This window comes from Chlorocebus sabaeus, chromosome 8, assembly GCF_047675955.1.
Source record: "Chlorocebus sabaeus isolate Y175 chromosome 8, mChlSab1.0.hap1, whole genome shotgun sequence".
Taxonomy (NCBI): Eukaryota; Metazoa; Chordata; class Mammalia; order Primates; family Cercopithecidae; genus Chlorocebus; species Chlorocebus sabaeus.
In genome coordinates, this window is record NC_132911.1 from 123,429,801 (window position 1) to 123,443,077 (window position 13,277).

The 13,277-nt window shown below is 36.1% G+C and overlaps 1 protein-coding gene across 2 annotated transcripts in view; it reads right to left on the reverse strand.

Moving 5' to 3' along the window:
* Nucleotides 1-300: 300 nt before the first annotated feature.
* The window catches only part of TAF2 (TATA-box binding protein associated factor 2), a 103,982-nt gene continuing 91,005 nt past the window's right edge, over nt 301-13,277 (reverse strand). For both annotated transcript variants that reach the window (XM_073018331.1, XM_073018330.1), the window contains 2 exons: nt 12,310-12,432; nt 301-1,712 (listed from right to left, as the gene is read on the reverse strand). In XM_073018331.1, coding sequence (XP_072874432.1) covers nt 1,450-1,712; nt 12,310-12,432 — 386 coding nt within the window. In that variant the 3' untranslated portion in view covers nt 301-1,449. The remainder of the gene's footprint in view (nt 1,713-12,309; nt 12,433-13,277) is intronic.

Below are 13,277 nucleotides of genomic sequence, written 5' to 3' on the forward strand. Positions count from 1 at the left end.
AATAACTGTCATTTAGGCGCTTCAATATCTGATCATATTCCCTTTGCACTTAAACTCCAGGCCAACCGCACAGCCTTCTACTTCCTGAACACACCCATGCTTTCCCACATACCTTTGAAGATACTGTTTCTTCTGCTGAGAGAACTTTACTCCATCTCCGCCTACTGAAATCATTCCTCCTAGTGAGGCCAGCTAAAAATCCCACCTATTCACAAAGCTCTCTGCAAAGTATGTGGAGAGGTTTATTACGTATACACACACACGAAGGTAACACAAGATATAAAAAGCTACAAAGAATGATCAACTTAAAAAGTTATTTATTAAACAAGTTAAACACAACTAAAAGTATATTTAGAGAACCAATATTCAAGTATTTTTGTCAAACTTTCTAATGATAAGGGAAATGATAAAAATGGAACAGATATAAAAATATTCTTAAACAAGTATTAAAGCATATGGAAAATTCAGAAATAAAAATAAAAACACACCACCATACAATGAAATCAAAACGTTTCATATGTGTTTTAAAATGCTTATGGTATGAGAGCCAAATTGTCTATTTCTATGTTAATAAACAATATATAAGGTCACCTTTTTAAAGGTATACTTTGTGTCCTACAGAAATAATTTTGGAAAAAGTAAATGTTGGGTGTGTAAATTGTCCACATTTAGCAAAACATATTTTACATATGAATATTTTCATTCATACTTAGTGGAAAACAAAACAACTTATAATTTAAACATCTTGATTTGAAAACAAGTTTGGATTTGATAGTTCTGCTAAATTCCAACATCATAACCGCCGAATGTGTTATCAAAAGATAGTTATTCAAAATTTTTTAAAAAAAGAATTGCTTCCCCAAATCTCAGTATTTTAGAGCAAAAGGAAAAATAACATATTCTTTGTACATAAATTCTGATGCTTAGTTTCTATGGTTAATACAAAAATGGTGCAATAAGGAAGAGTCCTGTAGAAAAGCCTCTGTCTTTTCAGTAGTTCCAAATGGTGTTTTACAATATTTCACTGGAGATAGTGGTTGCACCACAGATTTGGCAGTTGCTTCTGTGTAAATCATACTTTGCCCCATAACATCCACCAAAGGCTTTCAAACATAATTGACTCTGGCAGTACACGTGGAGACCATGATGCGAATGGGGACTGCCAGTGCATATGAGGGCTTTTATGAAAAGGAGTTTGCTCTGTGTGTGTGTTTTGAGGAGGAAACAGCGGAAGAAACAGTCTATCCAGAACTACAAAACACATTTTCCTAATTAGATCCCAACTGTATAAATAATGTAAATCAAATGCTTAGAACTTAAATGAATTCAGAATTTCTGTAGGAGAGGCAAATCCTTTCCCCCCTCCCTTTTATCATTCATCAGAGAGGACAAAGCTTTAGTTACATACATTCTTCTGGACATAGAAGGAAAGGTTTCTTTGTCCCCTTCTCAGTCTGAAAGGGAAGGAGAACGAATAGACCTGCCACTGGCAGGGCTGGAGAAAGTGAAAGGCTCCTTGTCCTTTTCTTTACTGTCATGCTTATGCTTGTGTTTGTGCTTATGTTTGTGCTTCTTCTTCTTTTTCTTGTGCTCATGGTGATGGTGGTGATGGTGGTCACTGTGTTTGGAGGCTGTAGATTCCTTAGTAAAGACTGAGAGTGGAGCGCTTGCCACTGGATGCATACCCATCTCCAAAGGTGATTGTTCTTTACCTTCAAGATTAAAAATACCCAAATGAATTCCTGTTGATAATAGGGAAAGCCAGAACAAAGAAGGAGGAAGGTGATGGCAGTATGTAAAGAGGGATTCCTAAATTTTTATCACTTCTATTAGGAATGAGAGAAGTATCTAAATAAGACATGTAATTAGTTACACACAGTTTTTCAGTATTGTGGCCAGGAAGTTGAATATAATCCCTTATAGTCTACCAATTCAGCCATATACCAGTGTGTTACCAAATAATCTTTTAAAAATTAATATTTTCTAAGTATTATGAAAAAACAATATTACACATGGTGTTATAGGTTAAGACTCACACTGGGGCTGGGCGCGGTGGCTCACTCCTGTAATCCCGGTACTTTGGGAGGCCAAGGCGGGTGGATCACTTGAGGTCAGGAGTTCAAAACCAGCCTGGCCAATGTGGTGAAATTCCATCTTTACCAAAAATACAAAAATTAGCCAGGCATGGTGGCGGGTGCCTGTAATCCCAGGTACTCGAGAGGCTGAGGTAGGAGAATCACTTGAACCTGGGAGGCCAAGGTTGCAGTGAGCTGAGATCAGGCCACTGCACTCCAGCCTGGGTGATAGAGTGAGATTCCATCTTAATAAACAAACAAACAACAAACGACCAACATTGGTCAATGAAAACATAACTCACTCAACTACATTTCTGCTCTAAGGTATTGGGGAGGGGGAGATGACAATACAGTTGACCCTTGATCAACATGGGTTTGAACTGCATGAGCCCATTTATATGTGGACTTTTTTTGTTTTTAACCAAACGCAGATTGAAAATACAGATTTGAAGGATGCAAACTTGCATATAGATAGAAGAGCTGGTTTCTCATATGGGCCGACTGCAGGACTTGAGTATGCATGGATTTTCGTACACCGGGGAGGGGTCTTGGAACTAATCCCCCCTGTGTATAGCAAGGGATGACTCTATTTTCTTTGTGCCATCTGGAGAACAACTGATATACACATAAACATGATATTCTAGCTACTGATAATGGTATCTCAGTGAAAATCAAACATTTGTATAGCTCCTTAAGACAATTTCTAGGGATAGACAACATGAACTCTAAGAAGATTCAGAACACACAGCTTAAGAAACCTAGAAAAGGTGGGGAGTCTATAAAGGGAACATCTGTCTCTCTACACAGATAAGAGTAGTGTCAGCACAAAGAAAGAAACAGAATTAGCAGGCCCATACTCTAGACTAGGTTGTCCTGTTAGCCTTTAGCTATACTTCATCTCTCTGGGCCTAGTTTATCATCTAAAAATCTAGATCAAATGTCCTCAAAGGTTCTCTACAGTTTTAACATTCTATCAGTCTAGGAATCTGTAATAGTAGTTCTCCAACTCTAGTGTACAGATTTGCTTCTTCCTCCAGACCCACAGGCCTATAATCCTTGGGCCATACTCTGAGAAACAAATCTCTATTACTATAGGTTAATGGCATTGCTTTACATGCAGCCAACTTAAGCCCAAGATTCATCTCAGATTCCCTCCCTTCCAGAGCTACCTGGTTACCAAATCTTGTTGATTCTCATAAGTATCTCTTAAATCCACCCCCATCCTAATCCAGTCTGCAACTGTATTAATTCAGACCACCTCACCTCATCGGGATTATGGGTATTAGTATTATAGGTACTTGGTACTAGTCTCCTCCTAGTCACTAAGGTTTCTCTGCCTGAAGTATCTTATGGGTTAAGTGTCTAATGTATATGTAGTTCACAGCAGTGGTTCTCAGATCACCAGGGGTGATTCTGCCCCCAAAGGGACAAAATTGGCAAATGGCAATGTTCAGAGATACTTTGTTACTGACATCCTACGAGTAGAGGCCAGAGATGCTGGCAAACATCTTAAAATGCACAAGACACCCCTATACCTCCAACAAAGAATTATGTCTAAAATGTCAACAGTGTCCAGGCTGGGAAACCCTGCTGCATCATGGTCTTCCTACAAAGCTGCTTTTTATCTGCTTAAAAACCCAGTTGGTTCCACTGACAGGACAAAAGACAAACTCCTTGGACTTCAGTGCAGGAATTTCTGAAAATATATATTATATATATTAATCCAAACTAGCTAAAAAAAAAAAAAAAAAGGCTTTTCACTAAGATAGATTTCAATGTAGTTTCTTTTTTTAAAAAAGTAAATTTCTCAGCACTAATTTTGATCCAAACCTGCCCCCAAATCATGGTTTTCACCAAAACAGATATTACCACAGAAGCTTTCTAAAAATTACATTGCAGTACTAATTTTACTTATTGACAGTTCATAATCTGTCCTGAAGTTACCTTTCCAGCATCCCATTCTTCCTTTCTATATACAACTCTAGGCTAAACCTTTCATAACACTGTGTATTTCTAAATGCTATTCCCTATGCTTGGGATGTCCTTCTTTCCTTATTCCTTGTTTAACTGATACACTCATTTAACAAATAACAGAAACTAATTGGAACTGGGGAAAACACGGATAAACTAGACAGATATCAGCCCTCCTCCCTCCTAGGAGATTGCAGACTAGCAAATAAGAAACAAATTGAGTAAGTGAACCTGAGTAAATAAAAAGGCAAAACATAAAGTGAAACAGGAGCACAATAGGAGACTTAAATTAGTTGGGGGAAGGGGGGATCAGAGAGGCAAAGTTCTCCAGGAAAGTAATGGTTAAGCTGCAACCTAAAGGAAGAGATAACAAAACAAAGAACATTTTAGTCTCTTCAATAATTTAAAACCTAACTCAAATGTTTCTTTGAAAGGTTTTCTTCAAATTTCCCAAAGGAACTGGATCCTTCATGTTTCCACAGCATAATACAGATAAGGGAATTAAGTCAAAGAGAGATTTAAGTAATTTGCCCAAGGTGGTACTGGCGGGTCTGAGCTACAAATCTGAAGAGCCTGACTCCAGGGTCTTAATCTTAACCATGATGCTACAGTGTCCATCTACACAAACATGGACTGCTGTATTTCTGTTGTCTTTGAGTCTCTTCCATTAAACTGATAGCCTCTTGAGGACAGGAAGTCTGTCTTTTTCATCTTTGTGTCCCAACATATAGCACAGTTTCTATCATCCCCTAGCACACCCCCTTAACAAAGCTTGTTAAATGAATGAATTAATTAATATAACAGAATTATACAGTTGTGTTTCTTTTTAAATGTCAAGTGAGCTTAGTCCAACTAAATACAACCTGAAGGTCACTGATTTTGAGGAGAGAAGAATAATGCACAAAAACTATTATAGCTCATCCATTCAAATGGTATTTGACTCCTGTACTTCCTCTGTGTCAGGCACTGCTCCAATATTTTAGAACATGTGAACAAATTAAAGTTTCTGTGCTCACAGATTATTCACATTTTAGTATCCTCAAATTCTATTTCTTATACTAATGATCTTTGTAATAAAGCCAAAACTAATACTAAAGTAAAAGCTAAATATCTTATTTATATATAGAGGCAAGTTTGGGGAACTATATCTTCTGTAATAATTGGCACCCAGATATTCTTTAAAAGAACAAAAATATTGAGAGATTATCTGATTTAGTTTCAGCCATATATGCTACCATATTTTAATTCGGATTTTAATACATAAATTGCATGAATATGTTCCTGATTCTATAAATATGGGAAAATAGGCCAATACCTAACAGAATACACAGGTGGGTGATAAGAAGTAATAAGAAGCTTTAAAGTCTCATGAACAAATTCCTTTAGCTTCCATCTCATTATTTAATCATTCTATATCAACAGACTTTGCAGCTTTCTCGTTGGCTGTCTGCACTCTTGGGAGCTTGAGGTTCTCTTCTGCATTTCAGAGAAGAGAGAAGTTTTATCATTTAATCCTAAATACCTACCAAACTACTTAGATTGCAGAAAGCCAGTCATTATGTTGGAACCTGTACTTCTCAGTTGCCTAATGGGCAAATGAGCATTTGTAGGTATAATCTTTCCAAAGAATACTTACAACCACTTCAAAAGTGAATCCAATTTTTTTGTCTAGACAGTGGCCTTACACTTTGCATCAAAGAAATATTGGTAATAAATCTTGCATTTCTCTTGAGATACATGAAGTCTACTAAGAAGACAATGGATTAGTTAGCACCAAGGACAAAGGAGTTAGAAATCAGGGCTCCTAGGACAAATGGCTAATCTCAGGTCTATGGCAGAATATTTACAAGATGAGCTTGAAACACAGGGTGTAACTGCAAAGAAGTTAAAGTCTTGTCAAATGAACTCAGTCCAAAGATGGAACAAACTGAATATGATAAGGACAATAATTGTGACAGACTGAAAATGACTGATCAGCATTGGAGATTGCTAGTCAATAACTCATTATTTTGAAAATTATTAAATACATAGAATAATTAAGTTTTGTTTTCCTATAGACTTATACCACTGGGTAATAGTAAACGAGGAGAAATTTAGCTTTACAGAAGTAATCCAGCTTATAAATAAAAATGAAAGTATAAATTGAAATATCACTATCTTGCAACTTAATGAATTAAGGAATCTAGGTTGAACATCTATAGTGGTTAACCTCAAAGAGTCAACCAGACATTGTATGCTTCCAGACTAAAGAACACACACCCTTTATAAACCTGAATCCAATAAGAATTATAGATACAACTACAAATTGACAGAAACTAGAGAACTTAACATGCTAATTATATCATGGGTATAAAATTAATAAAATACAGACTTGAAAAGTACAGAACAAAACCTAGTTTCTTTAACAAATACATGGGAAGAGAGGAAAAGAAAAGAGGTATGAGTTGGAAACATTAGAATAAAAAGTACAGAACAAAACCCTGGCTTCTTTAACAAATACATTGTAAGGGAGGAAAAGAAAAGAGGTATGAACTAGAAATGTTAGATTAAAAAAGATACAAAGGCTGTATCAGCCAACTGGAATGTGGACCTTATGTGGACACTGATTTAAACAAATAAATTGTTAAAAATAAAAATAAATAATGGCATTTAGAGTCAACTGAAATTTAAACAGTGACTGGATATTTAATGACATAAAAGAATTAGTACTTTTTTTAGGTATAACATTACTGTGGTTATGACTTTTTAAAGTGCTACCTTTTAGAGATACATACTAAATAATTTATGAATAAAATTATATGATATTTGGGATTCACTTCAAAATAATTCAGAAGGGTAGAAATGGGTAAGATTAAATAAGACTGACCATGAACCAATTATTGTTGAAGCTGAGTAATACATACAGGGGCCTCATTATACTTGTCTGACTACTTTACAGTTCTCTATAATAAAGCTTTTTTCTTTTTCTTTCCTTTCTTTTTTTTTGAGACAGAGTCTCGCTCTATCGCCCAGGCTAGAGTGCAGTGGCGTGCTTTCGGCTCACTGCAACCTCCGCCTCCCAGAGATTCTCCTGCCTCAGCCTCTCAAGTAGCTGGGATTACAGGTGCGTACCACCACGCCCGGCTAATTTTTGTATTTTTAGTAGAAGCGGGATTTCACCATGTTGGTCAGGCTGGTCTTGAACTCCTGACCTCAAATGATCCACCTACCTTGGCCTCCCAAAGTGCTGGAATTACAGGCATGAGCCACTGTGCCTGGCCCAAAGCTTTTTTTTAAAGGAGAAATTAAAGCAATCTGGCAATACCATGAAAGTGTTACATGCTTATATTCCTTTAGAAAGTTTTCTAGAAATTTAATCCCATTAATATGCTCATACATATGTGAAAAGACACATATACAAATATATTAATTGGCAGTAACAGGAGAACAAATGATCTGTGCTACCCTATCATCACCAACAACCTTTAGCTCTTAAGTTTTCATTTATACTATTTACTATATTGTATACTATAATTGTATGTAGTATAAGTATATATATTATATATACAATTGTATATATAGTATGTTTTATTTATTCCCTCTCTATATAGAGAATATATGTTTATATATTCTTTTACTCTATATATATATGTACATATATATGTTTTGCTTATTATCTATCTTTCCTAAATAATGTTTACCAAGTCTAATCTAAGGTGGTAAGAAAGTGTAATTTCCTTATAATTAGATTTGGGACACACAAAAGTTTACTTTCACAGGAGCATAATGAAGTCATCTATAGAACTCTATCAAGACAATACATATATTACCATCCCTTGATACAAACATTTACACACATAATTTCACATATCCTTTCAGGGGTTTACAAGACGCCTGCTAACTTGTCCATCCACAGGCACCACTCATCTTTAGGCTAACAAAAGTCCTTTTACTAAGGTGAAATACACATAACTCTTCTAAATAGCAAATACATCAGAGAAAGGAGATACATTTAGTTCACAATAAAAAAGTTTTTCCTATTTCATGTTATATGGAAAGAACAAAAGAGATGTTCAGAGTTGTATTGTTCTACTAATGTAAAATCTTTCCTGGAGACCAAATAAAACGCACCATGGATAAGGGTTAGCTGCAGTTGAGTTAACAAATGTAAAACAAACAGAAAGAGATACTTAATGTAAGTCTAATGTGGAAGCTTTTCAGCCCATGTGATGAAAGTGCTGATAAGAAACCGTGAATAATCTGCTAATTCCAGTAAATTCATTCACCTTAGGTAGACGTTTAAATTTAACACAAAACCTGCAGTTTTTATTAGGAAAGGTGTAAGTTCTGTTCTTCAGATTGTTTAGATCACTGTAAAAAAATGTAGAATTATATCATTATAATTTAAGGATAAAAAAATCAAAGTCTGTTTTTCATATTAGTTTCAAAAGCAAGACCTCTAGGGCAAGCTCTCAAGCTTTAAAAAAGTTTTTTTTTTTTTTTTTTTAATTAAAAAATTTACCAGAATTGTGTTTTTCTGACTTATGCAAGAAGGCATTACATAATACTGCAGCCCTAGCGAAGCAGCTGCAGAAACTCTCTGCTTCCTTCCCACAAAAACCACTAGGGAATTCCCTTGCTCCTTGTTCCCCTTGCCTGGCCTCTCCTCTCCAGCACTGCAATCCCTAAAGCAACCTGGGAGACAGTCCAGTCACCTCAGGCTCTGCAGTAGTAGACAGGGAGCTGCTGTGGTGAGAAGGGAGAGAATATTGTATGTTCATCCCTAAAACCATGGGAACCATAATGGCCATTTCTCTGTATCCCCTTCCTTACCTCAGGAAAAGGAAAATAAATAATAAAGTAATGAAGGAAAATACTCTTGCCATTTCTCCCTTCTCATCCCAATGGCTTAATCTAATACCCACATATGATCCTGCCCTAAAATATTCTACTATCAAATGCAAGGAAAGGGAAAAGGGGAAGCAAGGTTAAAAAGTAAACCATAACGTGTCCTCTACTTAACAGTTTCCGTCTCTTCTTTAAACCCACATTCTTTTTCTATCCCTCCTAGACAAGGTCTGTAACACATTCCAGTTCTCAATTATCATCTGGCTCCTTGGCTCTAAGGGGGCCATCTAGGACTTCACTTCAACTCACGAATAATAAATAAAATTAAAATTAAATTAAATTAAATTAAAATAAAAAGCAGAGGCTGGAAACTCAAAAGCCTTTGCCTGAGGAACAGCATAAATGAGTAAACAGACTACTGGGTGCAGCATAAGAGATGACATGCCTTACTAAAAGGGCCTCTCACTCTTTTTCAAGAAAAGCTATAAATCCAGAATTTCTTTTTTCTTTGTTTCCCGAATGTCTTCCATCAGAGTAAAAGGAAATCCATATTTTTATGTGTAACCTCTTTATTCTTAGTTATCTAGTTAAAAAACTTTTGTGAGACTTACAGGAAGATGCCTCAGCTTGATGAACTGCATATGGGCCAAAAAACCTCATTTGTGACCTCTAATCTAGAATCCCTAGAGACTGAAGAGAGGTCACAGCTTCCCTCATCAGTGCTGTCTCCCTCCTAAACCCGCAACTCTCAACTCCAAGAAAGGGCAACTCTCAACCCCAAGAAAGGTGGCTGCCATGGTAAGAGATCTTCAGCTCCTGCTGGGAGGCAGGAAGAGAACAAATTCCTTTTTCACTGTCATTTTGACTTGACTTGGGTTAGGCTAAAGTTGTGCTTCCCATATCCCAAAAGTTGGAGCTCTGAGTGAATCTTCTCACAGAAACGTCGATACACACAAGGGCTAGGTTTGATATTTGTATTCTTTTTTTTTTTTTTTTTTTTTTTGAGACGGAGTCTCGCTCTGTCGCCCAGGCTGGAGTGCAATGGCGCGATCTCGGCTCACTGCAAGCTCCACCTCCCGGGTTCCCGCCATTCTCCCGCCTCAGCCTCCCAAGTAGCTGGGACTACAGGCGCCGCCACCTCGCCCGGCTAATGTTTTGTATTTTTAGTCTTGATGTATGGTAGGAGTTGTAAGGTTTTTGTCCGGCTATTTTGGGAAAGTTACTTAACAAATACAACAATGTTGCCAGGCCTGGTGGCTCACGCCTGTGATCCTAGCACTTTGGGAGGCTGAGGCTGGTGATCACTTGAGGCCAGTGGTTTGAGACTAGCCTAGCCAATATAGTGAAATCCTGTCTCTACTAAAAAAAAAAAAGAAAACATTAGCCGGGTGTGGTGATGCACGCCTGTAAACCCAGCTACTCAGGAAGCTGAGGCATGAGAATCACTTGAACCCAGGAGGCAGAGGTTGCAGTGAGCCAAGATCGCATCACTGCATTCCAGCCTAGGTGATAGAGCAAGATTGTCTCAAAAAAAAAAAAAAAAAAAAAAAAAGAAAAAGAAAAGAAAAGAAAAAACTATAGAAAAACTGCATTCAAAATTCTAAAATAAATATATTTACAAATAAACCTTCAAAACACTGTTATTTGTAAAATGAAGGTATTCTACATTCTTATAACATCACTGTTGAATTTTAAGGCTTGCTCAGTGGCCTCAGAGTACTGAATAGCAAAAGCACATTTAAAGGAAATTATAATCACATTAAAGAATATATTCCAAGTTATGATTACTAGATCAGTCCATCTAACTGGTATACATTTTTGCCTCATGCCAAAAAAGGACCCTACACTAATAGCAGCCAAAATTAAAATGTTAATGCATTCCTATTCCCCACCATTAGGGCTGTGTTTCTTTCTCCCCAGTCTTCCCATATGATGCCATGAGAACTAAAAGCCTATAAAGACAGACCTGAAAAAAAGTGAAAATGTATTTTTAAAAGCAATAAGGAACAATGATAAAAAGGCACACTGGTGGGCACAAAAAAAGTGTTCAGATTTGCTTCTACATAGGTTAATGTGCCACACTGCTAAGAAAAACCAAACATATTCTGACTCTTTTTGGAACAGAAATTGATTAGACTCTTGGAAATTCAGAGAGAATTTTTTCTTTTAAAGGTAAGCAGAAGCATCATCCTCAAACTGTGTCAAGGAGTCTGAAATTCTCTAAGCTTTATAATATTTAAAAATGTAGAAAATTCTTTACATCTAGTAAAATTTCAATAAGCATAATGATAACAAAGCAAAATTACACCAAAACCAAAAACAAAACCAAAAGAATACAAAAATTCTGGAAGGGCCAAGAAATATCAAAGTCACTCATTAAAGTAAGGGCTAAAGTCCCCAGCTGATTTCCTTCTGAAACATATTTTGGGTGAATCTATTCCAATAAATGCACAGAACACACAAAGAATGGTAAGTAATCAACAGTCTGGGGGTCTCAATATCAAAACAGTTTAACGTGCTGCTTTTGCTTGAAGTCCCCTATTAATAACAGTTGATTCATAAGCTCCTCAAAGCAATAAACAGCACTCTTTAAAATATTAGATAAAAACATAATTTATATAACCAAAATCCATCAACTGGAATATAATCAGAAGTTCACAGACTGTAAAGTCTGTCTACTTATGGAAAAACTATTCTTTAAAAATGATTTTGTTTATGTATCTTGTTTTTTCACTCCCTGTTCCTTCAGATTTTGAGGACTGAATCTTTGTTTCACAGTAGTTCATCAGCATCAAATGTTTGCACTTCATTTGGATTATAATCTTCTCTTTGTAAGTGATGAAACAGAATAAGCAGAAAACAATGTGAAACAGAATAGGTAACAAACACATCTGAATTAAATTACATTTCACAAACTTAAGCCCAATTACTGTGAAATGATATAAGGGAATACAGCATCAAGTCTTCATGAATGAATCACCAATTATATGAGTGGGGAATAAGTGGTTGATTTTTTATTTCATGCCTTTATATCTTTTTTATAAAGGTACAAATTAAATGGTTTCTATTGAAGTTGACATTTGTCATAATATTCTTAGAAAAAGCATGGCAAAGAAAGAGCAAAATGGTCATAATAATTAAATGGCATTATCTTTTAAATTATCTTTAAATGGCACATGGGGGATTTTTTTTTCCTCACTTAATTTTCTGTTATTTCCAAGTTTTCTATAATAGGAATACATTACTTTTGAAAAAGAAAAGTCTATTTTAAAATAGTCTTTAAAGTTAGACAATATAAGCTTAATGTATTACAAAAAAAGCCAAATCCTAAGATCTGTAATTTTAAAGGGTTTTTTAAAGTTGATGAAGTAACTCTATTACATTTATAGATTTGTTCTTCAACAAAATAATATTAATTCTGATTAGTTATTTTTACCTGTTCCCTTCCGTGCAAGTTCCAAATTCCACTGGGGTTTTGTGGTGGGTGTGCTGTCACAGCCTGTTGAGTGCTGGGGTATTAAAGCAGATCGGGAGCTAGCTGGCCGATATTTCGAGAGCCCTAAAATGCCAAACGAGAAAAAAGAGGGATTTATTTCTTTGTTTCCCAAAAGAAAAAAAAGGCTGACAGGTTTTTATAAACTAGCCTTAAACACAGAAACAGTTCATCCACAGTAAAATTCTAACAGTTGAAAGAATACTAACTGGGTGGAGTGGCTCACACCTTTAATCCCAAAGCTTTGGGAGGCTGAGGAGGGAGGATCGCTTGAGGCCAGGAGTTCAAGACCAGCCTAGCCATCACAGTGAGACCACATCTCTACTACAGAAAATAAATAAATAAATAAATAAAATCAGCCAGGTATGGTGGCATGTACCTGTGGTCCTAGTTACTTGGGAGGCTGAGGTGGGAGGATGTATTGAGCCCAGGAGTTCGAGGTTGGAGTGAGCTATGATCATGTCACTGCAATCTAGCCTGGGCCACAGAGTGTGACTCTGTGTCTTTAGAAGGAAAAAAAAAACTATTTTAAAACTACTAAAAATCTCATTTAATTTAATCCTTTGTCATGGTTCCTGTACGCTTAAGTCTGAGTAGAATAAGCATTCAAGAGAGGCAATAAGCTTGAATGACTTCCTGAACATACAAATTAAACCCTGTATTCTGGGGCAGGAACCATTTCATATTTTTTATTATTTATGTGGAACTCTGTATAGAGTAGTTTGCCCAGCCCCCTAAATTTTGGTAACAAACACCATTATAAAATTTACTCAACAAATAGATCTAAGATAGTTTAGGGACTACAGAAGACATTTAAAACAGAAAATGGTCTAATTGCGTAATGTGAACAGCACTGTAGTGGAATCTGGAAATTGAGGTTTTGATTCCAAACTTATCAAAAAAATCAGAAA